General features: G+C 43.8%; 2 protein-coding genes across 2 annotated transcripts; one reads left to right on the top strand and one right to left on the bottom strand.

Moving 5' to 3' along the window:
• Positions 1-14,252: 14,252 nt before the first annotated feature.
• On the bottom strand, positions 14,253-14,761 carry LOC125549591 (putative defensin-like protein 134). Its single transcript, XM_048712959.1, has 2 exons — positions 14,628-14,761; positions 14,253-14,526 (listed from the first exon to the last, which is right to left on the bottom strand). The coding sequence occupies exons 1-2, from the start codon at positions 14,695-14,697 to the stop codon at positions 14,363-14,365; spliced, it is 234 nt and encodes a 77-aa protein (XP_048568916.1). The 5' UTR covers positions 14,698-14,761; the 3' UTR covers positions 14,253-14,362.
• Positions 14,762-21,090: 6,329 nt separating this feature from the next.
• On the top strand, positions 21,091-21,749 carry LOC125546413 (metallothionein-like protein 2C). The gene is made up of 2 exons (XM_048710670.1): positions 21,091-21,350; positions 21,450-21,749. Exons 1-2 carry the CDS (start codon positions 21,214-21,216, stop codon positions 21,547-21,549), a joined length of 237 nt encoding a protein of 78 aa, XP_048566627.1. The 5' UTR covers positions 21,091-21,213; the 3' UTR covers positions 21,550-21,749.
• Positions 21,750-25,798: the final 4,049 nt, after the last annotated feature.

Raw genomic sequence — 25,798 nt, 5'->3', positions numbered from 1 at the left:
GTACTTTCAAATGAGCACATACCTTGACATGATCTTGAAGGTGTTCAAGATGGATCAGTCAAAGAAGGAGTTCTTGCCTGAGTTGTAAGGTATGAAGTTAAGACTTAAAGCTCGACCACGGCAGAATAGAGAGAAAGGACGAAGGTCGTCCCCTATGCTTAAGACATAGGCCCTACAGTATGCTATGCTGTGTACCGCACCTGAAATGTGCCTTGCCATGAGTCAGTCAAGGGGTACAAGAGTGATCCAAGAATGGATCACAAGACAACGGTCAAAGTTATCCTTAGTAACTAGTGGACTAAGGAATTTCCTCGATTATGGAGGTGGTAAAAGAGTTCATCGTAAAGGGTTACGCCGATGCAAACTTTGACACTAATCCAGATTATTCTGAGTAGTAAACTGGATTCGTATAGTAGAACAGTTATTTGGAATAGCTCCAAATATAGTGTAGTAGCTGCATCTGCAAGATGACATAGAGATTTGCGAAGTACATACGGATCTGAAAGATTCAGACCCGTTGACTATAACATCTCTCACAAGCATAAACATGTTCAAACCTAGAACTCATCGAGTGTTAATCACATGGTAATGTGAACTAGATTATTGACTCTAGTAAACTCTTTGGGTGTTAGTCACATGGGGATGTGACCTTGAGTGTTAATCACATATCGATGTGAACTGGATTATTGACTCTAGTGCAAGTGGGAGACTGTTGGAAATATGCCCTAGAGGCAATAATAAATTAGTTATTATTATATTTCCTTGTTCATGATAATGGTTTATTATCCATGCTAGAATTGTATTGATAGGAAACTCAAATACATGTGTGGATACATAGACAACACCATGTCCCTAGTAAGCCTCTAGTTGACTAGCTCGTTGATCAATAGATGGTTACGGTTTCCTGACCATGGACATTGGATGTCATTGATAACGGGATCACATCATTAGGAGAATGATGTGATGGACAAAGACCCAATCCTAAGCCTAGCACAAGATCATGTAGTTCGTATGCTAAAGCTTTTCTAATGTCAAGTATCATTTCCTTAGACCATGAGATTGTGCAACTCCCGGATACCGTAGGAGTGCTTTGGGTGTGCCAAACGTCACAACGTAACTGGGTGGCTGTAAAGGTACACTACAGGTATCTCCGAAAGTGTCTGTTGGGTTGGGACGAATCGAGACTGGGATTTGTCACTCCGTGTAAACGGAGAGGTATCTCTGGGCCCACTCGATAGGACATCATCATAATGTGCACAATGTGATCAAGGAGTTGATCACGGGATGATGTGTTACGGAACGAGTAAAGAGACTTGCCGGTAACGAGATTGAACAAAGGTATCGGGATACCGACGGTCGAATCTCAGGCAAGTAACATACCGATAGACAAAGGGAATTGTATGCGGGATTGATTGAATCCTCGACATCGTGGTTCATCCGATGAGATCATCGTGGAACATGTGGGAGCCAACATGGGTATCCAGATCCCGCTGATGGTTATTGACCGGAGAGTCATCTCGGTCATGTCTGCATGGTTCCCGAACCCGTAGGGTCTACACACTTAAGGTTCGGTGACGCTAGGGTTGTAGGGATATGTATATGCAGTAACCCGAATGTTGTTCGGAGTCCCGGATGAGATCCCGGACGTCACAGGAGTTCCGGAATGGTCCGGAGGTAAAGAATTATATATAGGAAGTGCTGTTTCGGCCATCGGGACAAGTTTCGGGGTCACCGGTATTGTACCGAGACCACCGGAAGGGTCCCAGGGGTCCACCGGGTGGGGCCACCTATCCCGGAGGGCCCCATGGGCTGAAGTGGGAAGGGATCCAGCCCAAAGTGGGCTGGGGCGCCACTTCCCCCTAGGGCCCATGCGCCTAAGGGTGGGGGAAACCCTAAGGAAGAGTCCTAAGAGGGGAAGGCACCTCCTAGGTGCCTTGGGGAGGAGGGATTCCTCCCTTGGCCGCCGCCCCCCTAGGAGATTCGATCTCCTAGGGCCGGCGGCCCGCGCCCTAGGCCCTCCTATATATAGTGGGGGAGATGGAGGACTTCTTACCTTGGCCTTTGGTGCCTCCCTCTCCCTCTCCAACACCTCCTCCTCCTCCATAGTGCTTAGCGAAGCCCTGCCGGAGTACTGCAGCTTCACCACCACCACGCCGCCGTGCTGCTGCTGGAGCCATCTTCCATCAACCTCTCCTCCCCCCTTGCTGGATCAAGAAGGAGGAGACGTTGCTGCTCCGTACGTGTGTTGAACGCGGAGGTGCCGTCCGTTCGGCGCTAGGATCATCGGTGATTTGGATCACGATGAGTACGACTCCATCAACCCCGTTCTCTTGAACGCTTCCGCGCGCGATCTACATGGGTATGTAGATCCACTCCTCCCTCGTTACTAGATGACTCCATAGATAGATCTTGGTGACACGTAGGAAAATTTTGAATTTATGCTACGTTCCCAACAGTGCTATCAATCATGAGACGCATAGTCTAGCCAAATTCTCGCTTAATCTTTGTCAAAGGGTGTCACATCTGGTTTGGCCAACCCCATGATCCGATATGTATCCTACTCTCTGTGGTTTTCGATGAATAAAATTTGGTCAAACCCTAAAAAAACTTATTTGACGCGCCTTAGTTTTTTTCGAGAATTTTTTTTAAATCCATTCATCAATCATGGCAGTACAAAAATCACAACCAGGTCCATGAACCACCTAGCGACGACTACACTCACTGGAGCGAGCTAAACGTGCGCCGCCATTATCGCCCCTCCCTTATTGGAGTCGGACAAACCTTATTGTAGTAGACAGTTGGAAAGTTATCGTGCTAAGACCCTCAAGGACCACCGCACTAGCGTAGCAACCATCGTCGATGAAAAGAGTTGTAGATTGGAAAGATCAAACCTATAACCACACAAGCGAAGACGACCAAAAATGGATCCAATAGATCCACCAAAGTCCAGCACGACAGAATCCTGTGAGATCCGGCGGGGACACACCTCCACATGTCCTCCTCCGATGTTATTCGCACCACCGGGACGAGGATCGGATGTGGGAGACATTATTCCTACCCAGGGACATCACTACCGTCACACAGCCCCAACCAAGACGTTAAACCTAACAAAAACGAGAACGGGTCCCTCCGGCTGCCGGGGGGCCAAGATCCTCCGCACTTCGGGGAATCGGCGCCGGGTGCAACGCGATGAGAAAGGAAACTTTTCTTGAGAAGGAGGAAAGACAGACACATACTGTTGTGTCTAAATTACCGCGTCTTAGTTTGATGTACTATTTGCACCAGCTACTTCATAACTAGATTGCCATGGTTGACGATGGGTGTGTTCCCCTCTACTAATAGTGCGGCAGTGCCCTAGCGGCGACAACTATATCATGAACAATTAAAACTTCACGAAATTGGTGGCCTGGTGACTTATGCCTTGGTGCCTATATCGCACGCTCTTTTGTGATGACAAAGAAACAAATTATCATTTTCGGAGGTTAAATGGAAACAGATGGAGTGAACCACATGTATGTTGTACCAGCAAAACAATATTTAAATCGATTCGTTGATGATTTCCTTGATATAAAATTTGAGGTGTGCTCTACAACAACCCAACCTACCCCCGGAGCTCCTATTTGGCACGCTAAGCGCTAGCGGTCGAGCCAGTGCGTGTCCCCTTCCCTTGCACACCCATTTGGGACGGCCCATGCGCGGGGCGGGACACGCCATTTTTATTTTTTATTTTTCGTTTATTTATTTTTTAAATAATTCAGGATTTCAAAAAGTTTCAAATTTAAAAAATATGTCAACTTTGAAAAAACAAAGAAATCATAAAATGTTCATGGATTCAAAAAATATCTTGAATTTGAAAGACATGTCTGGACATTCCCAAAATGTTCATAAATTTGAACAAAATGTTCACAAATTAAAAAACATGTTCAAAAAACTACATAAATGATTCTCAATTACGAAAATATTGAAAAATCAAAAAATGTTCGTTGATTCAAAAAATGTTAATTAATTTCAAAAAATATTTGTCAAACAAATAGTATTCATGAATGTCAAAAATTGTTCCCAGATTTCAAAAACTATTTCTTGTCAAAAATTATTCAGCGATTCAAATGTCCATGAGTTTTAAAACAATGTTTACAATTTTGAAAAAATTCTTAGATATAAAAAAATGTTTGTGAATTCAAAAAATATTCAAGATTAAATTAAATTCATGAATTTTTAAACATGTTCATGAATTTGAAAAATAATCACAACAAAACAATGTTCATGAAATTGGAAAATGCTCACAATTTAAATAATGTTAAAAATCATTAAAAAGTTCATAAATTTGAAAATAAGTTCAAAAAATGAAAGAATGAAAAAAGAAAAGAAAAACTGACATCAAAATAGGAAAATATAAATAAGGTAAAAACGAAAACGAAAAATAGAAATGAAATAATGAAAATGAAAAAACAAAAATAACCCGAAAGGAAAAAACTGGTATGGAAAGGTTCTAGAACGTTCCCAAAACCGAAAAGGAGGTACTTGGGCCGGCCCAAAATGTGTACCTAGTGGGAGGGGCGTATGCGCTAGGATTAGCCCCCTAAAAAGCTTGACAACTTTTGAGCAGATCAATGGTCTAGATTAAAACATGTCCTTTACTTTAGAAGGGGTAATATAAAAAATTCACATTATAAAAACACTTGCAATAAAAAAGATAACGGGCGCTCTAGAAACCCATGGCGGCTAGTGCGACTTGTTTGGAGCTATTCGTCTCCTTCCCAACCCATATCCACTACCCCGGTCGTCCATGTATCTGTCAAAAGTGTTAGATGAAAGAAATATGCCCTAGAGGCAATAATAAAGTTATTATTTATTTCCTTATTTCATGATAAATGTTTATTATTCATGCTAGATTTGTATTAACCGAAAACATAATACATGTGTGAATACATAGACAAACATAGTGTCACTAGTATGCCTCTACTTGACTAGCCCGTTAATCAAAGATGGTTAAGTTTCCTAACCATAGACATGAGTTGTCATTTGATTAACGGGATCACATCATTAGGAGAATGATATGATTGACTTGACCCATTCCGTTAGCTTAGCACTTGATCGTTTAGTATTCTGCTATTGCTTTCTTCATGACTTATACATGTTCCTATGACTATGAGATTATGCAACTCCCGTTTACCGGAGGAACACTTTGTGTGCTACCAAACGTCACAACGTAACTGGGTGATTATAAAGGTGCTCTACAGGTGTCTCCGAAGGTACTTGTTGGGTTGGCGTATTTCGAGATTAGGATTTGTCACTCCGATTGTCGGAGAGGTATCTCTGGCCCACTCGGTAATACACATCACTTAAGCCTTGCAAGCATTGCAACTAATGAGTTAGTTGCGGGATGATGTGTTACGGAACGAGTAAAGAGACTTGCCGGTAACAAAATTGAACTAGGTATTGAGATACCGACGATCGAATCTCGGGCAAGTAACATACCGATGGCAAAGGGAACAACGTATGTTGTTATGCGGTTTGACCAATAAAGATCTTCGTAGAATATGTAGGAGCCAATATAAGCATCCATGTTCCGCTATTGGTTACTGACCGGAGACGTGTCTCGGTCATGTCTACATAGTTCTCAAACCCGTAGGCTCCGCACGCTTAAAGTTCGATGACGGTTATATTATGAGTTTATGGTTTTTGATGTACCGAAGGTAATTCGGAGTCCTGGATGTGATCACGGACAAGACGAGGAGTCTCGAAATGTTTGAGACGTAAATATCAATATATTGGACGACTATATTTGGATACCGGAATGGTTTCGGGTGAGATCAGGATAATACCGGAGCACCGGGAGGTTATTGGAACCCTCCCCCCCGGAGGTATATGGGCCTTAATGGGCTTTAGTGGAAAGGAGGGAAAAGGAGCAAGGGAGGGGGCGCCCCCCCCCCAAGCCCAATCCGAATTGGGAAGGGGGCCACCCCCCATTTCCTTCCTCCCTCCTTCCTCTTCCTTCCCTCCCCCTCTCCAAATAGGAAAAGGAGGAGTCCTACTCCCGATGGGAGTAGGACTCCCCCCTTGGGCGCACCTCCTCCCCTTGACCAGCGCTCTCCTCTCCTTTATATACAGAGGAGAGGGGCACCCCATAGACAGAACAATTGATCTCTTGGATCTTTTAGCCGTGTGCGGTGCCCCTCTCCACCATAGTCCACCTCGATAATATCGTAGCGGTGCTTAGGCGAAGCCCTGCGACGGTAGAACAACATCGTCACCACGCCCTCGTGCTGATAGAACTCTCCCTCACAGCTCGGCTGGATAGGAGTTCGAGGGATGAAACTGAGTTGAACGTGTGCAGAACTCGGAGGTGCCGTGCGTTCGGTACTTGATCGGTCGGATCGTGAAGACATACGACTACATCAACCGCGTTGTGCTAATGCTTCCGCTTTCGGTCTACAAGGGTACGCGGACACACTCTCCCCTCTCGTTGCTATGCATCACCATGATCTTGCGTGTGCGTAGGAATTTTTTTGAAATTACTACGTTACCCAATAGTGGTATCAGAGCCAGGTTTTATGCATTGATGTTATATGCACGAGTAGAACACAAGTGAGTTGTGGGCGATACAAGTCATACTGCTTACCAGCATGTCATACTTTGGTTCGGCGGTATTGTTGGATGAAGCGGCACGGACCGACATTACGTGTACGCTTACGCGAGACTGGTTCTACCGACGTGCTTTGCACACAAGTGGCCGGCGGGTGTCAGTTTCTCCAACTTTAGTTGAACCGAGTGTGGCTACGCCCGGTCCTTGAGAAGGTTAAAACAACACTAACTTGATGAACTATCGTTGTGGTTTTGATGCGTAGGTAAGAACGGTTCTTGCTCAGCCCGTAGCAGCCACGTAAAACTTGCAACAACAAAGTAGAGGACGTCTAACTTGTTTTTGCAGGGCATGTTGTGATGTGATATGGTCAAGATATGATGCTATATTTTATTGTATGAGATGATCATGTTTTGTAATCGAGTTATCGGCAACTGGCAAGAGCCATATGGTTGTCGCTTTATTGTATGCAATGCAATCGCCCTGTAATTGCTCTACTTTATCACTAGGCAGTAGCGATAGTCATAGAAGCAATAGTTGGCGAGACGACAACGATGCTACGATGGAGATCAAGGTGTCGCACTGGTGACGATGGTGATCATGACGGTGCTTCAGAGATTGAGATCACAAGCACAAGATGATGATGGCCATATCATATCACTTATATTGATTGCATGTGATGTTTATCTTTTATGAATCTTATTTTGCTTTGATTGACGGTAGCATTATAAGATGATCTCTCACTAAATTTCAAGATAAAAGTATTCTCCCTGAGTATGCACCGTTGCCAAAGTTCATCGTGCCCAGACACCATGTGATGATCGGGTATGATAAGCTCTATGTCCATCTACAATGGGTGCAAGCCAGTTTTGCACACGCAGAATACTCAGGTTAAACTTGACGAGCCTAGCATATGCAGATATGGCCTCGGAACACTGAGACCGAAAAGTCGAGCGTGAATCATATAGTACATATGATCAACATAATGATGTTCACCATTGAAAACTATTCCATTTCACGTGATGATCAGTTATGGTTTAGTTGATTTGGATCACATGATCACTTAGATGATTAGAGAGATGTCTATCTAAGTGGGAGTTCTTAAAGTAATATGATTAATTGGACTTTAATTTATCATGAACTTAGTCCTGGTAGTGTTAGCATATCTATGTTGTATATCAATAGCTCGCGTTTAGCTCCCCTGTTTTATTTTTGATATGTTCCTAGAGAAAACTAAGTTGAAAGATGTTAATAGCAATGATGCGGATTGGATCCGTGATCTGAGGATTATCCTCATTGTTGCACAGAAATATTATGTCCTTGATGCACCACTAGGTGACAGACCTATTGCAGGAGCATATGCTGACGTTATGAACGTTTTGACAAAAGCTCGGTATGATGACTACTTGATAGTTTAGTGCACCATGCTTTACGGCTTAGAACCGGGACTTCAAAAATGTTTTGAATGGCATGGAGCATATAAGATATTCCAAGAATTGAAATTGGTATTTCATACTCATGCCCGTGTCGAGAGGTATGAGACCTCTGACATTACTTTCCCTACAAGATGGAGGAGAATAGCTCAACCAGTAAGCATGTGCTCAGATTGTCTGAGTACTACAATCACTTGAATCAAGTGGGAGTTAATCTTCTAGATAAGATAGTGATTGACACAGTTCTCTAGTCACTATCACCAAGTTGCTAGAACTTCATGATGAACTGTAATATGCAAGGGATAACAGAAACAATTCGCAAGCTCTTCATGATGCTGAAATCGACAAAGGTAGAAATCAAGAAAAGCATCAAGTGTTGATGGTTAACAAGACCACTATTTTCAAGAAAAGGGGAAAGGGAAGAAGGGGAATTTCAAGAAGAACGGCAAGCAAGTTGCTGCTCAAGTGAAGAAGCCCAAATCTAGACCTAAGCCTGAGACTAAGTGCTTTTACTGCAAAGGGACTAGTCACTGGAAGCGGAACTGCCCCAAGTATTTGGCAGATAAGAAGGATGGCAAAGTGAACAAAGGTATATTGGATATACATGTTATTGATGTGTACTTTACTAGTGTTTATAGCAACCCCTCGGTATTTGATACTAGTTCAGTTGCTAAGAGTAGTAACTTGAAATGGTAGTTGCAGAATGAACAAAGACTAGTTAAGGGTGGAGCAACGATGTGTGTTGGAACTAGTTCCAAGAATGATATGATCGTCATCGCACACTCCCTATACTTTCAGGATTAGTGTTGAACCTAAATAAGTGTTATTTGGTGTTTTCGTTGAGCATGAATATGATTTGATCATGTTTATTGCAATACGGTTATTCATTTAAGTTAGAGAATAATTGTTATTCTGTTTACATGAATAAAACCTTCTATGGTTATACACCCAATGAAAATGGTTTGTTGAATCTCGATTGTAGTGATACACATATTCATAATATTGAAGCCAAAAGATGCAAAGTTAATAATGATAGTGCAACTTATTTGTGGCACTGTCGTTTAGGTCATATTGGTGTAAAGCGCATGAAGAAAATCCATGCTGATGGGCTTTTGAAATCACTTGATTATAAATCAGTTGATGCTTGCGAACCATGCCTCATGGGTAAAGATGACTAAGACTCCGTTCTCCAGAACAATGGAGCGAGCAACTGACTTATTGGATATAATACATACTGATGTATGAGGTCCGATGAGTGTTGAGGCTCGCGGCGGGTATCGTTATTTTCTGACCTTCACAGATAATTTGAGCTGATATGGGTATATCTACTTGAAGAAACATAAGTCCGAAACATTTGAAAAGTTTAAAGAATTTCAGAGTGAAGTGGAAAATCATCGTAAGAAGAAAATAAAGTTTCTACGATCTGATCGCAGAGGCAAATATTTGAGTTACGAGTTTGGTCTTCAATTAAAACAATGTGGAATAGTTTCACAAACTCATGCCACCTGGAACACTACAGCGTAATGGTGTGTCCGAACGTCATAACTGTGCTTTATTTGATATAGTGCAATCTATGATGTCTCATACCGATTTACCACTATCGTTTTGGGGTTATGCATTAGAGACAGCTGCATTCACATTAAAAATGGCACAATCTAAATCTGTTGAGATGACACCGTATGAACTGTGGTTTAGCAAGAAACCTAAGCTGTCGTTTCTTAAAGTTTGGGGTTGCGATGCTTATGTGAAAAAGTTTCATCTTGATAAGCTCAAACCCAAATCGAAGAAGTGCGTCTTCATAGGATACCCAAAAGTAACTGTTGGGTACACCTTCTATCACAGATCCGAAGGCAAGATATTTGTTGCTGAGAATAGATCCTTTCTAGAGAAGGAGTTTCTCTCGAAAGAAGTGAGTGTGAGGAAAGTAGAACTTGATGAGGTAACTGTACCTGCTCCCTTATTAGAAAGTAGTTCATCACAGAAATATGTTTCTGTGACTCCTACACCAATTAGTGAGGAAACTAATGATGATGATCATGTAACTTCAGATCAAGTTACTACCAAACCTCGTAGGTCAACCAGAGTGAGATCCGCACCAGAGTGGTACGGTAATCCTGTTCTGGAGGTCACGTTAATTGACCATGACGAACCTATGAAATATGAGGAAGCGATGATGAGCCCAGATTCCGCGAAATGGCTTGAGGCATGAAATCTAATATGGGATCCATGTATGAGAACAAAGTGTGGACTTTAGTTAACTTGCCCGATGATCGGCAAGCCATAGAAAATAAATGGATCTTCAAGAGGAAGACAGACAGTGATAGTAGTGTTGCTATCTACAAAGCTCGAATTGTCGCAAAATGTTTTCGACAAGTTCAAGGTGTTGACTACGATGAGATTTTCTCACTCGTATCGATGCTTAAGTCCGTCCGAATCATGTTAGCAATTGCCGCATTTTATGATTATGAAATTTGGCAAATGGATGTAAAGACTGCATTCCTGAATGGATTTCTGGAAGAAGAGTTGTATATGATGCAACCTGAAGGTTTTGTCGATCCTAAAGGTGCTAACAAAGTGAGCAAGCTCCAGCGATCCATCAATGGACTGGTGCAAGCTTCTCGAAGTTGGAATAAACGTTTTGATAGTGTGATCAAAGCATATGGTTTTATACAGACTTGCGGTGAAGCCTGTATTTACAAGAAAGTGAGTGGGAGCACTACAACATTTCTGATAAGAAGTGTGAATGACATATTGTTGATCGGAAATAATGTAGAATTTTCTGGAAAGCATAAAGGAGTATTTGAAATGAGTTTCTCAAATAAAGACCTCGATGAAGCTACTTACATATTGAGCATCAAGATCTATAGAGATAGATCAAGATGCTTGATAAGTTTTTTCAATGAGTGCATACCTTGACAAGATTTTGAAGTAGTTCAAAATGGAACAGTCAAAGAAAGAGATCTTACCTGTGTTACAAGGTGTGAAATTGAGTAAGACTCAAAGCCTGACCACGGCAGAAGATAGAAAGAGAATGAAAGTCATTCCCTATGCCTCAACCATAGTTTCTATAAAGTATGCCATGCTGTGTACCAGATCTATTGTATACCCTACACTGAGTTTAGCAAGGGAGTACAATAGTGATCTAGGAGTAGATCACTGGATAGCAGTCAAAATTATCCTTAGTGGAATAAGGAAATATTTCTCGACTATGGAGGTGATAAAAGAGTTCGTCGTAAAGAGTTACGTCGATGCAAGCTTTTTACATCGATCTAGATGACTCTAAGTCTCGATCTGGATACATATTAAAAGTGGGAGCAATTAGCTAGAGTAGCTCCGTGCAGAGCATTGTTGACACAGAAATTTTCAAAATACATATGGATCTGAATGTGGCAGACCCGTAGACTAAACTTCTCTCACAAGAAAACATGATCACACCTTAGTACTCTTTGGGTGTTAATCACATAGCGATGTGAACTAGATTATTGACTCTAGTAAACCCTTTGGGTGTTGATCACATGACGATGTGAACTATGGGTGTTAATCACATGGTGATGTGAACTATTGGTGTTAAATCACATGGCGATGTGAACTAGATTATTGACTCTAGTGCAAGTGGGAGACTGAAGGAAATATGCCCTAGAGGCAATAATAAAGTTATTATTTATTTCCTTATTTCATGATAAATGTTTATTATTCATGCTAGATTTTTATTAACCGGAAACATAATACATGTGTGAATACATAGACAAACATAGTGTCACTAGTATGTCTCTACTTGACTAGCTCGTTAATCAAAGATGGTTAAGTTTCCTAACCATAGACATGAGTTGTCATTTGATTAACGGGATCACATCATTAGGAGAATGATATGATTGACTTGACCCATTCCGTTAGCTTAGCACTTGATCGTTTAGTATTCTGCTATTGCTTTCTTCATGACTTATACATGTTCCTATGACTATGAGATTATGCAACTCCCGTTTACCGGAGGAACACTTTGTGTGCTACCAAACGTCACAACGTAACCGGGTGATTATAAAGGTGCTCTACAGGTGTCTCCAAAGGTACTTGTTGGGTTGGCATATTTCGAGATTACGATTTGTCACTCCGATTGTCGGAGAGGTATCTCTGGCCCACTCGGTAATACACATCACTTAAGCCTTGCAAGCATTGCAACTAATGAGTTAGTTGCGGGATGATGTCTTACGGAATGAGTAAAGAGACTTGCCGGTAACGAGATTGAACTAGGTATTGAGATACCGACGATCGAATCTCGGGCAAGTAACATACCGATGGCAAAGGGAACAACGTATGTTGTTATGCGGTCTGACTGATAAAGATCTTCGTAGAATATGTAGGAGCCAATATGAGCATCTAGGTTCCGCTATTGGTTATTGAACGGAGACGTGTCTCAGTCATGTCTACATAGTTCTCGAACCCGTAGGGTCCGCACGCTTAAAGTTCGATGACGGTTATATTTTGAGTTTATGGTTTTTGATGTACCAAAGGTAATTCAGAGTCCCGGATGTGATCACGGACAAGACGAGGAGTCTCGAAATGTTCGAGACGTAAAGATCGATATATTGGATGACTATATTTGGATACCAGAATGGTTCCGGGTGAGATCGGGATAATACCGGAGCACCGGGAGGTTATCGGAACCCCCCCCCCCGGAGGTATATGGGCCTTAATGGGCTTTAGTGGAAAGGAGGTAGAAGGAGAAAGGGAGGGGGCGCCCCCCCCCAAGCCCAATCCGAACTGGGAAGGCCCCCCCTTTCCTTCCTCTCTCCTTCCTCTTCCTTCCCTCTCCCTCTCCAAATAGGAAAAGGAGGAGTCCTACTCCTGGTGGGAGTAGGACTCCCCCCTTGGGCGCACCTCCTCCCCTTGGCCGGCCCTCTCCTCCCCTCCTTTATATACGGAGGAGAGGGGCACCCCATAAACACAACAATTTATCTCTTGGATCTTTTTGCTGTGTGCGGTGCCCCTCTCCACCATAGTCCACCTCGATAATATTGTAGCGGTGCTTAGGCGAAGCCCTGTGACGATAGAACATCAACATCGTCACCACGCCGTCGTGCTGACGGAACTCTCCCTCAAAGCTCGGCTGGATCGGAGTTCGAGGGACGTCATCGAGTTGAACGTGTGCAAAACTCAGAGGTGCCGTGCATTCGGTACTTGATCGGTCGGATCGTGAAGACATACGACTACATCAACCGCATTGTACTAATGCTTCCGCTTGCGGTCTACAAGGGTACATGGACACACTCTCCCCTCTCGTTGTTATGCATCACCATGATCTTGCGTGTGCGTAGGATTTTTTTTTTTGAAATTACTATGTTACCCAACATTAGACTCCTCCACTTTATCTTACTCCTCACATTCCCATCATCCGACATAGTATGACGACATCTCAGCCCGTTGTATTCACATCACACGCTGTTCAAATCGCACGAGCCACGAGGCCTTGTTTTTTAAACAGAAGTGGTGTACCCAAGCACCCCTAATGAAATTGGCGTTCCCTTGATCCAAAGAAAAAGAGAGTAAAAAGAAACCAAACACTCCCCCCTCCCCCCCACATACACCTCCAGCGTTCCTATGCACCGAATTGTACACAACCAATAGTTTCTACATTGCTACACATGAATGATGCTTACAGTTGAAATAAAAGGCAACTCATTGTCGCTTACAACTAAATAGCAAAAGGATACTAGGAGTAGAGTTTGACATAGGCTAGAGTAAGTGCATTATATATCCTTATTTCTGTTTCGCAATTTTTTTCCTTATTTCTAGTGTGTGATTGCCACCCAAGATTGCAATAGAACACCAGGTCAACTGACAATCCAATCCCTGGTGTTCTATTATATGTCGATTTAAATACTAAAAAGAGCTACTAGGAGTAGAGTATGAGATGAACGAGAGTAAGTGCATTATGTATATCCTCAATTATAGTGTGCGGTCACCACCCAAGATTGCAACAGAACACCAAGTTGGCTGACGAAACCAATCTAGTCCAATCCCTTATTGAACTAAAAGTCGGTATATGTACTTAGGAGTTGCCTAACTAAAGCATGCGGTTCAACTTGATAGATCTAGTAAGATTCAACTCGATAATCGTTTAATTCCTAATGGTTTCTATAAAAAATAGTTACAATAACTAACTCAAACGAACTATAAGCGAACAATCAAACATCGACCGGCTCCACATGGCTTCCAAATAAAACTAATTAACAGATCGAGTAATAAATTGTTTATTCCTTGCTCTTAATATGAGGTTATAGATAACATATTTTGGTCCATCCTGAAGTAAGTATTACGTAACAAGTACTAGCTAGTATTTCAGTCTCTACTAGCAAATGTTGCAATAGCAAACAGCCTTGATGGCGTTCTTCTTCTCACAGTGGTAGTCCTTGAGGCTGCCCTTCCTATCACGTGCAAACACGTCACACGTGGCCTTGCATAGAGGCTTGGTGCAGAAAAACTCCCCGCCGTCGTCAACGACCGCGCAATTCTCTGCACAACACCAAGAAAACACAAACCATTATATTAGAATATTAGCGACAAACCCCCATTAGATTAGATTATACGTATTTGACAAACACAATTAAACACACCTGCAGAAATTGGAGTACCCACAAGTGTTAGCACCACGAGGAAGCAAACAATAGCAGCCCGTGTGTCCATCCCAAGAGTTCTCTCCTTTTTTGAACTAGAAGGAAAAATATGTGTTCTCTTCGTCTATTTTAATTTGGCTATGGGACTAATGTTTATGTCTTGGAGTGCTTGGAGTGTTGTCTTATATAGACTTATTGAAAGGGACAAAAATAAAAGCATTTAAATGATTGTTAAACTTAGCAAAAGAGATAGAGGTGAGTCACACCCCAAAAATGGAAGCACTTAATGCTGGGTGAGAAATTAAATGACAAAGGCAAAGAATATATGAGTGATGTTTATCCAATAATCAAGGCTTTAATTTTCGACTACAAAATAAGCATGACCATTCAAAAAATGGAGTCATCTTTTTGTCGCTGGTGACATTGATCAAACATGTTTTTTTATAAAAAAAATGTATAGCCACTTTAATTGCAAACACCATTGTGCATTGAAATTCAATTGACTTCAACAAAACAATCAATATGAATTGCATGCTTGATATGTAACCAACTAAAACTAAAATTGTATGTTGTCTCGAGTTGACTAAATCACCATGTTTGGCTAGACAATGTTTAAAACTGTGTCAACTGTGTCAATTTGCACGGCGCCTGGGACAATGCAATGTCAAATCTTGCACTATTTTAAACCACCACAAGATAAGCAAGCTGAGTTGGCCCGGGCCTCTTGCCAGACGCTGGCATCCACCTCGAAATCTATATCAATATAACTTTTGTGTCACATGAATCATATAGTATTGGTCTAAAATATATTTTCTCTTGTTGCAAAATATAAAAGAAAAATCGGCACAACAATATTATATAGACCCATCGCAACAATAGCATGCTTCACAATGGGTGGGTCCCATGTAAATACATTTGGAAATACCTCAAAAATGCATATGTGTATTATTTATTATTGTCCAAGAATTTCACATGCTCACTCACAACAAACTGTTGAAGAATTCCGTGCAACTTAGAAACTAACGTATGCAACAATGCGAGCACAACATTTGTGTTAGGACTAACAAAATTACATTACATTGTAGCATGTCACACATGTGTATGTAGTATGACGCAAATGAGTTCACAGCATACCAAAACAACGAATGGTAACTACAAAAAATTCCCATAAATCTAACATTTTACAACCAAAAAATTTGGTGGGCACTGACCTCACCTCATCAAACTTGCTCTAATATTCTAGTTAGTGTACAGTTTTGGATTAAGCTAAAGTTGCTCTAGTATTATACCACAACAAAAAGGAAAGAAATGGGGGAAAACAAAGAAGAGCGGAGCAGGGTGGCTTACTCGGATCTAAGTCGGCCAATATCAATCGCATTTCCCTCCTAAATCCTGATTACTCAAGCCGGCCCAAAATTGAGGGGCCACTAAAATAGAAGTTGAGCCTATGGTGCAAGAACAGAAAACCCGCCTAAGCCATTGGATTGGATATGGATAGCACATGATCTGGTGGAGCGATCTCAGGCCACTTAATGTATATTTTATGAAAAAACCCTATTAACAGTTAGGTATAAAACAAAACATTTGCAGTGACCACCTTAAGTATCTCATCTCCCAATCCAATAGTGGAGTTAACGACCATTTACAGATTTCAGGTTTTTTCCAGCGACCATTTATAGAATTTGCACAACCTCATATCCTATCAGTTTTATAAAATATATTTTCACATACCGAGCACAAATATATGGTTGTAAGAATGAAGAACTCATACTCATGCTTGTTTTAATTCTAGTATTTACACCCCTAAGGTTGTTAAGGTCCGGTTACAAAAACTCGAATTTAATTCTCTTATAAGAACTTGTTAGAGTCCTGTCATAGTGCACATCCTCTCGTGGATTCGATAACTCAGGGTTGCTCCTTCGGGAAAAGGGAGGGAAACCTTTGTTGTCCAAACCGGATCTCAAAGAGCACCACCCATCTCTCACCCTACTCGATGATACAACATCGACGACAAGGTACGTGTGTAACCAACCGTCTGCTCCCTCGCTCTGTCACTGTGGTGCTATTCATTACATATATGAGGGCCTTCGGATTCAACTTATAAGAATGTTAGTTCAAATTTAATGATGATTATTTCAAGTGGATGGTTATGTGAACTAGGTTGGTAGAGTGGTGGCCGACCACTGTTGCGGCGGACTTCAGGGATGTTTGATCTATCCACCTGGCTTGATCAAGCAGCGTCGACATTTGTGCATCATTATTTTGTTGAATGTGTTCGTTCGATTTGCTTGTTGCAGGGGTGATAGCCTCTGGTCCGACGTTTGGTTACACGAGACAATAAGCTCCCCTTGCAAAAGTGTATGATGTGGGAATTACGTGTTGTACTCCTCAGGTGCAAACGCACGTATATATGATGTACAGGAGTAGGCCATGACCTCAACTATACAAGGCAACTAGGAGGTGGGCCCAATACACAAATATGCACAACACATAAACTGAACACTTTTTATATGACCTGTAAAAAATGTAATCTATCTTATATACCTCAATACATTTTACAAGTAATATACTGCATCTAAGTTGTTTTTTGGAGTTTTCCTAATTATTGGAATTGATTTAATATTATCTACATGACAACTTCTCAATTTTTTATCACAAACTCAAGGGTTCGTAACATGACATCATGCCAAGTTTCATTTTTTTTCTCGATTCCTTTGAGGGCGGCAGAGGGATTGCCGGCGATGTCCTTCATTTGCTCCTGCGACAGTATGTCGAAGAGAGCTTTGGAGCGCGCCCGGAGCGGAAGAACATAGATTCCAGACGATCGAGAAGGAGCAAGGAACCTCGTGGTGGAGCGTCTGCACTCATAATATTTAATATTATTCAGCGATATAAAATTAACCAATCATCTCCACAGTGGACTGGAAGAGTACGAAACATGGCAGCCCGAGTGTCAGGGCAGCCCGCCCAGTCTGCATTGGAGTAGGCACAGACATAGCGGAGAATCCGTTTGACAACGGCCCAGTGCATCTCGAGGAGCATGCATATGAAGACGCACCTGCTGCACGACATACTGGATCTCTGGTTGAGTTAAAGTGAGGTACTGAAGAGCACCAACAATAGACGGATAAAAAGCAGCATCCGAAGCAGGAGAACCATCCGTGGCAGAAAGCTTGGCCTTCGTATAAACAGGCGTAGCAGCGGGCTTGCAGTTAAGCATGTTGGCCCACTCCAGGAGCTCACGAGCATACTTCCGCTGATGAAAGAAGAAGCCATCCGGACGGCACACCACCTCGACACCAAGGAAGTTGTGCAAAGGACCCAAGTCCTTGATGGCAAACTCAGCGCGAAGACGAGCCGTGAGCTGACTGAGGAGACCAATCGTACATGCCGTCAGGATGATGTCGTCGACATAGAGCAGAAAGTAGGCCGTGTTAGAGCCCTGATGATAGACGGAGAGCGAGGCGTCCGAGCGGGTGGAGCGGAACCCAAGCTGGTGGAGAAACGCTGCGATGCGCTGGTACCAAGCACGCAGAGCCTTCTTAAGTCCATACAAGGACCGCGAAAGCAGGCACACGTGGTCGGGAAGCGTCGGGTCAACAAACCCGGTGTGCTGCTGGCAGAAGACCTGCTACTCCAGGTGACCATGGAGCAAGGCGTTGGAGACGTCCATCTGGTGCACCGGCCAAGCACGGGAGACCGCAAGGTGGAGAACCGTGTGTATCGTGTCGGGCTTGACGACCAGAGCGAAGGTGTCGATGAAGTCGATGCCAGCACGCTGTCGGAAGCCACGAACGACCCAGCGCGGTTTGTAGCGATCAAGGGTACCATCGGGACGGAGCTTGTGTTTGAAGACCCACTTCCCGGTAATCACGTTGGCATGCTGAGGACAGGGAACAAACATAGAAGATTTGACTTTAGGAAAAAAATAGTACAATTTATCTATACCTAGTATTAAAGGACGGAGATTTTCGTAGTTCTCCATACATCTAACTTTATTAATAGTCTTCATCGGCCCACCGGAGCAAGGCAATAAGTAGGCTTGGAAACACTCGATTCAATGGGCCTGAAAAATAAATGGGCATGCATCCTCTCTCGCTCATCTCTCTCCTCTCGAACCCCTCATAAAAAATTTCTCTCCTCTCGATCCCTTCGCTCTCTACTACGAGCGCTGCTGGGGCAGACATGTTCTCCCTTCTCTCTACCGCTGCGGATGGCCCAACTTAACTCCGAGACGAACTCTGCTCGAGCACGCACCCATAGGGTGTCCCGACAGGTTCTTTGCGGTTCCGCAGGCTGGTCTAGGAACATATAAAAACAAATTGACGCCATCGAACGAAGCCCCAGCTCAATTGCCTGGTTGCGGAGTGCAGCGGCATGTCGAGCCGAACGCTGGCAAGATCATACAGGATGAGGCGGTAGATGCCAACGATAGTGTGCGTCACCCAACTCGACGCAGGACGGCGTTGGAGCTCAGCAGGGCGCCGACAAGAACGTACGGGAAGAGGCGGTAGACGCCGATGGCGGTGTAGGTAACCCACCCAGCTCGACGAAGGTGAGGAAGATGAGTAGGACGGGGGGTAGCCAGGGATTTGAAGAGGACTCGGAAGGGCTACACGAGCATGACCAGGTCGTCACTGAATCGGATCCGTCACCTCATGCGGCTGAGCTGTTAGAGGACGATGCAGAGGCTCTGGTCAATGGCGACCATGATGGATGTGTCACCGCCGGCCACGCGAGAGAGGAAGAAGGTGAGGCTCAAGAGCCGGCCAGCCGAGTGGACGTGCCGGTGCAGTTGTGACCGCTCGGGAGGTTGAAGGCAAGCGAGGGAGCTCATGCGGCGACGTCGGCAAGGCTCGGTGGCGAGATAGCGCAGAAGAGCGGTGCAATGCTAGGGCGTTGCGGAGAGAAAGGATGAAGAGAGATAGGGCAAGGGAGTCCTACTGCTGGTGGAGGCACGCAGGAGGAGCTCGAGCACCAGTTGGCGGGCGAAGCAAGGAGTCGCAGGGCTTTCCAGCGACTATGATGATGCGGGTTGATCTGGGGAGGCTGGGAGAGCTGCCTCCTAGGGGCGCTGGTTCGGGTTGACGTGTGCGTCATGTGCACTGCTACAAAATTGCTGGATATGTGTATCTATATGTGTGCGGCTGCGATTTGAAAGTCGTAGCAATGCACAGGCTTATAATTAAATAATTATATATCTTTACTTGTTCAGTAGCAACACATGCTAGCAAGCAGCAGAGACAGTATACTATGTTGGCGATCATTTGGCGAGCGAGCAGTTGAATTGCTGCTGGCATGCATTGTGCAGGGGCATGTTCGCTTGGGTCTTGGGACGAAATCGACTGAGTCAATAAATAATTTTTTAGAAGGATATTAGACCCTCGGCCTCTGCATCATTCATTATGATGCACACAAATATTTTTAGCAAAGTTAGCCATGGGTCGAACCATTAGATATCAAATAGACATCTACAACTAAGTCGACTTCTGCTGCAACATCTCTTCAAGAAGGGATAAACTTTCTCGCCATCGACCGAAACAATCCGTAAGAAGAAGAAAATGATCACACATGTGAAACATAATTGTCAATACAAATACATGACACATGGTGGTACGAACACACATCACGATGGAAGAATACCAGCAACTTAAAAGCAAGCCTACATCAAATCTATATTTCATTAGTATTTAGTCCATATTTTTATTTCTATCAACCTAAACTCCAATTACGTTAAAATTTAGGTTTGAACTACAGATATGAGATTTCGAATTTAAAGATTGAACGTATATTTAAAGTTCTCATAGTATGTGTCTATTTTTTGGGGTGTCTTTTTACTCGATAGGAATCCAATTCAATGCTCAAAATCAAATAACAAGATGATTGCTACATATTTTGATAAAGCTAAATTTTACTTGAATTTTGGATGTACTTTAGACAAATAATTCTCACTAAATCTTACTATGGGCCAATTTTTCTCTACCGTTGCAACACACCGGATCGAGAGTTTCCAAGAAAACATTGTCAGTCAGATGCATTTACTCCAGATCATAACCCATGTCCTAAGCTTCACGTCGTGATCCTCAAATCATGCATCTTTTTATTTTCTCATTGTCAACCGTTCTGACATGGCACAGTTCCTCGACCTGGCCAACCATGGTTCATAGGAACTGGTATATTTCTCCAGCTGCAACGCACGGGCATTCGTGCTAGTATTTTGAAACGGGAGTTAGTAGGTACACCAATAATTCGATATACCCACAAAATGCTGGCTCTAGTTCCTTTCATGGCTCCTTTGATGTAAGAAAGATGCTAGCAGAGACTAGAGACAAAGGGAATCAAATTATGGGAGGAGGCGGCCCTATCTAAATTCCTCTTCTCCAAGCGGTAGCTCCCGTCCATCCTTTGCCAAAAGTGGAGCATCTCTCATTTCCTTCTTCATCTTCTCCTCCTCCTCCTTCCTTGACGCTCACTCGCCTATAAATAGCTCTCGCTGCCTGCCATTGTTACTCCAGCTAGCAAGCAAGAAGCACAAAAGAAGCCAACACCAATCAAAGCCTCCATCCAATCCTAAGCAACTTCGAAGATGTCTTGCTGCGGAGGAAGCTGCGGCTGCGGCAGCGCCTGCAAGTGCGGCAACGGCTGCGGCGGCTGCAACATGTACCCCGAGGTCGAGGCCGCCGGCGCCACCCTCCTCGTCGCCGCCACCGCCACCCACAAGGCGTACGTCCCTTCTCTTTCCTCATACATCATGCGCCTCGCTGTAATATGACTATATATGTTGATCTTGCTATGGGACTAAGGATGGATGGATGGGTGCAGGAGCTCCGGCGGGATGGAGATGGCGGCGGAGAACGGCAGCTGCGGCTGCACCCAGTGCAAGTGCGGCACCAGCTGCGGCTGCTCCTGCTGCAGCTGCTAGATCATTGATCATCGATCATGCATGCACCGCGCGCATGCATCATATCTATGATCGATCCATCCATCCATCTAGTACCATGTAACGCTACCTGATCGAGGGTCTTTGTATGTATGTAAGCACCTGCCAGCATGAGCAGAGCAGGTGCACTCCCATGCATGTAAACCGACCCCTAAATAAAATCTCCCGTGGTTTAACCTATACATGTGTTTGTGTTATAGACCAGCTTCTGGCCCATGTTTACTATCAACTTGCGAGGTGCCTGGGTTGCTAATAGACCAGCTGAATGCTCTCTTAAAGCAACGTATGCACCGCTTGGAATCGGTGTATCTTTCTTTATACACATGTATTTATTTTACAGGTGTATATCATCGGCCACACCTGGGAAAAACGATGGATGGAGAAGTGTAAATTTACAGGGGTATTGCTCTGTGAAACGAGGGTCGAATCAGGGCCGTAAGGGTGTTTGATACGTGTGAATATTACTGGCCGAAGTTGAGTATGAGATACATACAATACAAACTTGACACTTTTGAAAGTCGTGCTATCAATCATGAGACACATAGTTTAGCCAAATTCTCACGTAATCTTTGTCAAAGGGTGTCACGTACTCACGTCTGGTTTGGCCAACCCCATGATCCGATATGTATCCCACTCTTTGTGGTTTTCGATGAATAAAATTTGATTAAACCCTAAAAAAAACTTATTTTGCGCGCCTTAGTTTTTTTTCAAGAAATTTTTTAATCTATTCATCAATCATGGCAGTACAAAAATTATAACCAGGTCCATGAACCACCTAGCGACGACTACACTCACTGGAGCGAGCCGAACGTGCGTCACCGTTATCGCCCCTCCCTTACCGGAGTCAGGCAAACCTTATTGTAGTAGACAGTCGGTAAGTCATCGTGCTAAGACTCTAAAAGACCATCGCACTAGTGTAGCAACCATCGCCGATGAAAAGAGTTGTAGATTGGAAAGATCAAACCTATAACCACACAAACGAAGACGAACAAAAATGGATCCAATAGATCCACCAAAGTCCAGCACGACAGAATCATGTGAGATCCGGCAGGGACGCACCTCCACATGTCCTCCTCCGATGTTATTCGCACCACCGGGACGAGGATCGGATGTGGGAGACATTATTCCTATCCAGGGACATCGCTACCGTCACACAGCCCCAACCAAGACGTTAAACCTAACAAAAACGAGAATGGGTCCCTCCCACTGCCGGGGGGCCAAGATCCTCCGCACTCCGGGGAATCGGCGCCGGCGGCAGCGGGATGAGAAAGGAAACTTTTCTTGAGGAGGAGGAAAGACAGACACCTGCTGTTGTGTCTAAATTACCGTGTCTTAGTTTGATGTACTATTTGCCCCAGCTACTTCATAACTAGATTGCCATGGTTGAGGATGGATGTGTTCCCCTCTACTAATAGTGCAGCAGTGCCCTAGCGGCGACAACTATATCATGAACAATTGAAACTTGATGAAATTGGTGGCCTGGTGACTTATGCCGTGGTGCCTATATCGCACGCTCTTTTGTGATGTCAAAGAAACAAATTATCATTTTCGGAGGTTAAATGGAAACGGAGGGAGTGAACCTCATGTATGTTGTACCAGTAAAACAATATTTAAAAGGATTCGTTGATGATTTCCTTGATATAAAATTTGAGGTGTGCTCTACAACACCCCACCCTACCCCCGGAGCTCCTATTTGGCACGCTAAGCGCTAGCGGTCAAGCCAGTGCGCATCCCCTTCCCTTGCACACCCATTTGAGTCGGCCCATGCGCGGAGCGGGACACGCCTTTTTTATTTATTTATTTTTATTTTTCCTTTATTTCTTTTTTAAATAATTCAGGATTGCAAAAAAAATTCAAATTTCAAAAAACGTCAATTTTGAAAGAAATAAACAAAGAAATCATAAAATGTTCATGTATTCAAAAAAGATCTTGATTTCCAAAGACATGTTCGCATATTCCAAAAATGTTCAAGAATTTGAACAAAATGTTCACAAATTAAAACAACTGTTCAAAAAACTAAATAAATGATTCTCAATTACGAAAATATTCATAAATCAAAAAATGTTTGTTGATTCAAAAAATGTTAATTAATTTCGAAAAATATTTGTCAAACAAATAGTATTCATGAATGTCAAAAATTGTTCCCAGATTTCAAAAAATATTTATATTCAAAAATTATTCAGCGATTCAAATGTCCATGAGTTTCAAAAGAGTGTTTACAATTTTAAAAAATTGTTCTCAGATATAAAAAAATATTTGTGAATTCAAAAAATATTCAAGATTAAATTAAATTCATGAACTTTTAAACATGTTCGTGAATTTGAAAGATAATCACAATAAAACAATGTTCATGAAATTGGAAAATGCTCAGAATTTAAAATAATGTTAAAAAATCCTTAAAAAGTTCATAAATTTGAAAAGAAGTTCAAAAAAAGAAAGAGTGAAAAAAGAAAATAAAAATGACATGAAAATAGGAAAAATATAAATAAGGTAAAAACAAAAAAGAAAAATAGAAATGAAATAATCAAAATGAAAAAACAAAAATAACCCGAAAGGAAAAAAACTGGTCTGGAAAGGTTCTAGAACGTTCCCAAAACCGAAAATGAGGTACTTGGGCCGGCCCAAAATGTGTGCCTAGTGGGAGGGGGTATGTGATGAAGCTTTGTACCTAGGGTAGGGTCATGGACCTGTCCTAACTGCCCTACCGAAGGACATCTCTAGAATAAATCACCTTTCAATCGACTTGGAGGTGTTCCACTCGACAGACTCGAAGACACTCGACCAAGAAGCAATCACTCGACCAAGATCCAACCACTCGACGGCCAGGAGACCTAAAGTCACTCCGCACGCTAACGGTCGGTCATTAAGTAGCTTTTATGGTCATCATAGCACTTTATTAGGGGCGTTACCAGTAACGCCCGACCTTAATGTATTTGAAACCCTGCATAACTGAGGGCCGGAGGGGTCTGGCGAACTCTATATAAGCCACCCCCCTCCTCAGTGTAAAGGGTTCACACCCCTGTAATTCATACACACATAATCTAGTCGACCGCCTCCGGGCTCCGAGACGTAGGGCTATTACTTCCTCCGAGAAGGGCCTGAACTCGTAAACCTCGTGTGCTTACAACTACTCCATAGCTAAGATCTTGCCTCTCCATACCTACCCCCCTACATTACTGTCAGACTTAGAACCACGACAGTTGGCGCCCACCTTGGGGCAGGTGTCTTAGCGATTTGTTGGAGGAGTTGCAATCTTTTCCGATCCAAATCATCATGGTTTCTGGCGGAGTTTTGGTGGAGGGCCGCGAGATCCGTCTCGGCGCACTCACGTTCATCGCCGACGACTCCGCTTGGCTTCAGGAGGCTCCGCTCGACGTCGACGCACTCCCTGTCCGCGGGGCAACACACTTTCGCGTGTGCATTCGCGGCGTCCTCTTGCGGCAACCGTCGACCCGTTATCGGTCGGCCCCTGTGTTGTCCTCCCTCCCTGTTTCCCGCCGGCGCAAGCGCTCCTGTCGGTCGAGACTTCAGCGGTGGGTGAGACACGCGGTGGCACGCCAGTCAGCCACCCCTCAAGTCGCGGCGATCGAGCCCGACGAATCCCTCTACGGCCTATTCGACCTGTCGACTGGCTCGGCAGAGACCGCATCCGAGTGCGACAGCAGTGATCCGGCGGCGGAGATTCTGATGGTCGATGGACCGCGCAGTCCTCCCGGTTTTCCCTGCACCGACGGAGGCGCAGGTGGAGGCGACCCGTCGCATCCCCATGAGGAATATCTCCCCGAGCCTCTCACGTCGCTGCAGAGAGAAGAACTTCGTCGCCGGAACATGGATGCACTGCACACTCCTATCGTTGGAGAAACCCCCGAGGCTCGTGCCTTGGAGGACGCGTGCCTGGCAAACTTGGCTGCGCGCACTCAACTGGAGAACCTCCAGCGAGCACTTGACGAGTGTGTGAGACAACGGGTTCCAGAATCCAGTCGACGTCAGCTCTTTCCGCCCCCGCGGGTATATCGAACTCCGATTCAGAATTTAGCAGCTGCAGCCCGTATAGCAGAGTCGATCCAGCCTTCCCAATCAGAGGCTGGCAGAGGCTTGCTGCAGATCAGAGCGTTACTCCGGGCAGCAGGAGACCAGAATTCCGCTGTTTCTCAGTCGCGGAACAGGATTCATAGCAGATCCATTGCTGCAGACACAGTCCAGTCGGCTCATAGTCCAAGATCGCCCCCGA

The sequence above is a fragment of the Triticum urartu genome, chromosome 3, assembly GCF_003073215.2.
Source record: "Triticum urartu cultivar G1812 chromosome 3, Tu2.1, whole genome shotgun sequence".
NCBI classification, from domain to species: Eukaryota; Viridiplantae; Streptophyta; class Magnoliopsida; order Poales; family Poaceae; genus Triticum; species Triticum urartu.
The sequence above is the reverse complement of the archived record's forward strand: the minus strand, read 5'-3'. Positions and strand labels throughout refer to the sequence as shown.

Excerpts from the sequence above, each read along its gene's own strand:
- LOC125546413 (XM_048710670.1), top strand. The coding sequence starts at position 21,214 with ATGTCTTGCTGCGGAGGAAGCTGCGGCTGCGGCAGCGCCTGCAAGTGC. Across the intron at positions 21,351-21,449 it reads GCCACCGCCACCCACAAGGC|GAGCTCCGGCGGGATGGAGA; the intron begins GTACGTCCCTTC and ends GGATGGGTGCAG.
- LOC125549591 (XM_048712959.1), bottom strand. The coding sequence starts at position 14,697 with ATGGACACACGGGCTGCTATTGTTTGCTTCCTCGTGGTGCTAACACTT. Across the intron at positions 14,527-14,627 it reads GGGTACTCCAATTTCTGCAG|AGAATTGCGCGGTCGTTGAC; the intron begins GTGTGTTTAATT and ends GGTGTTGTGCAG.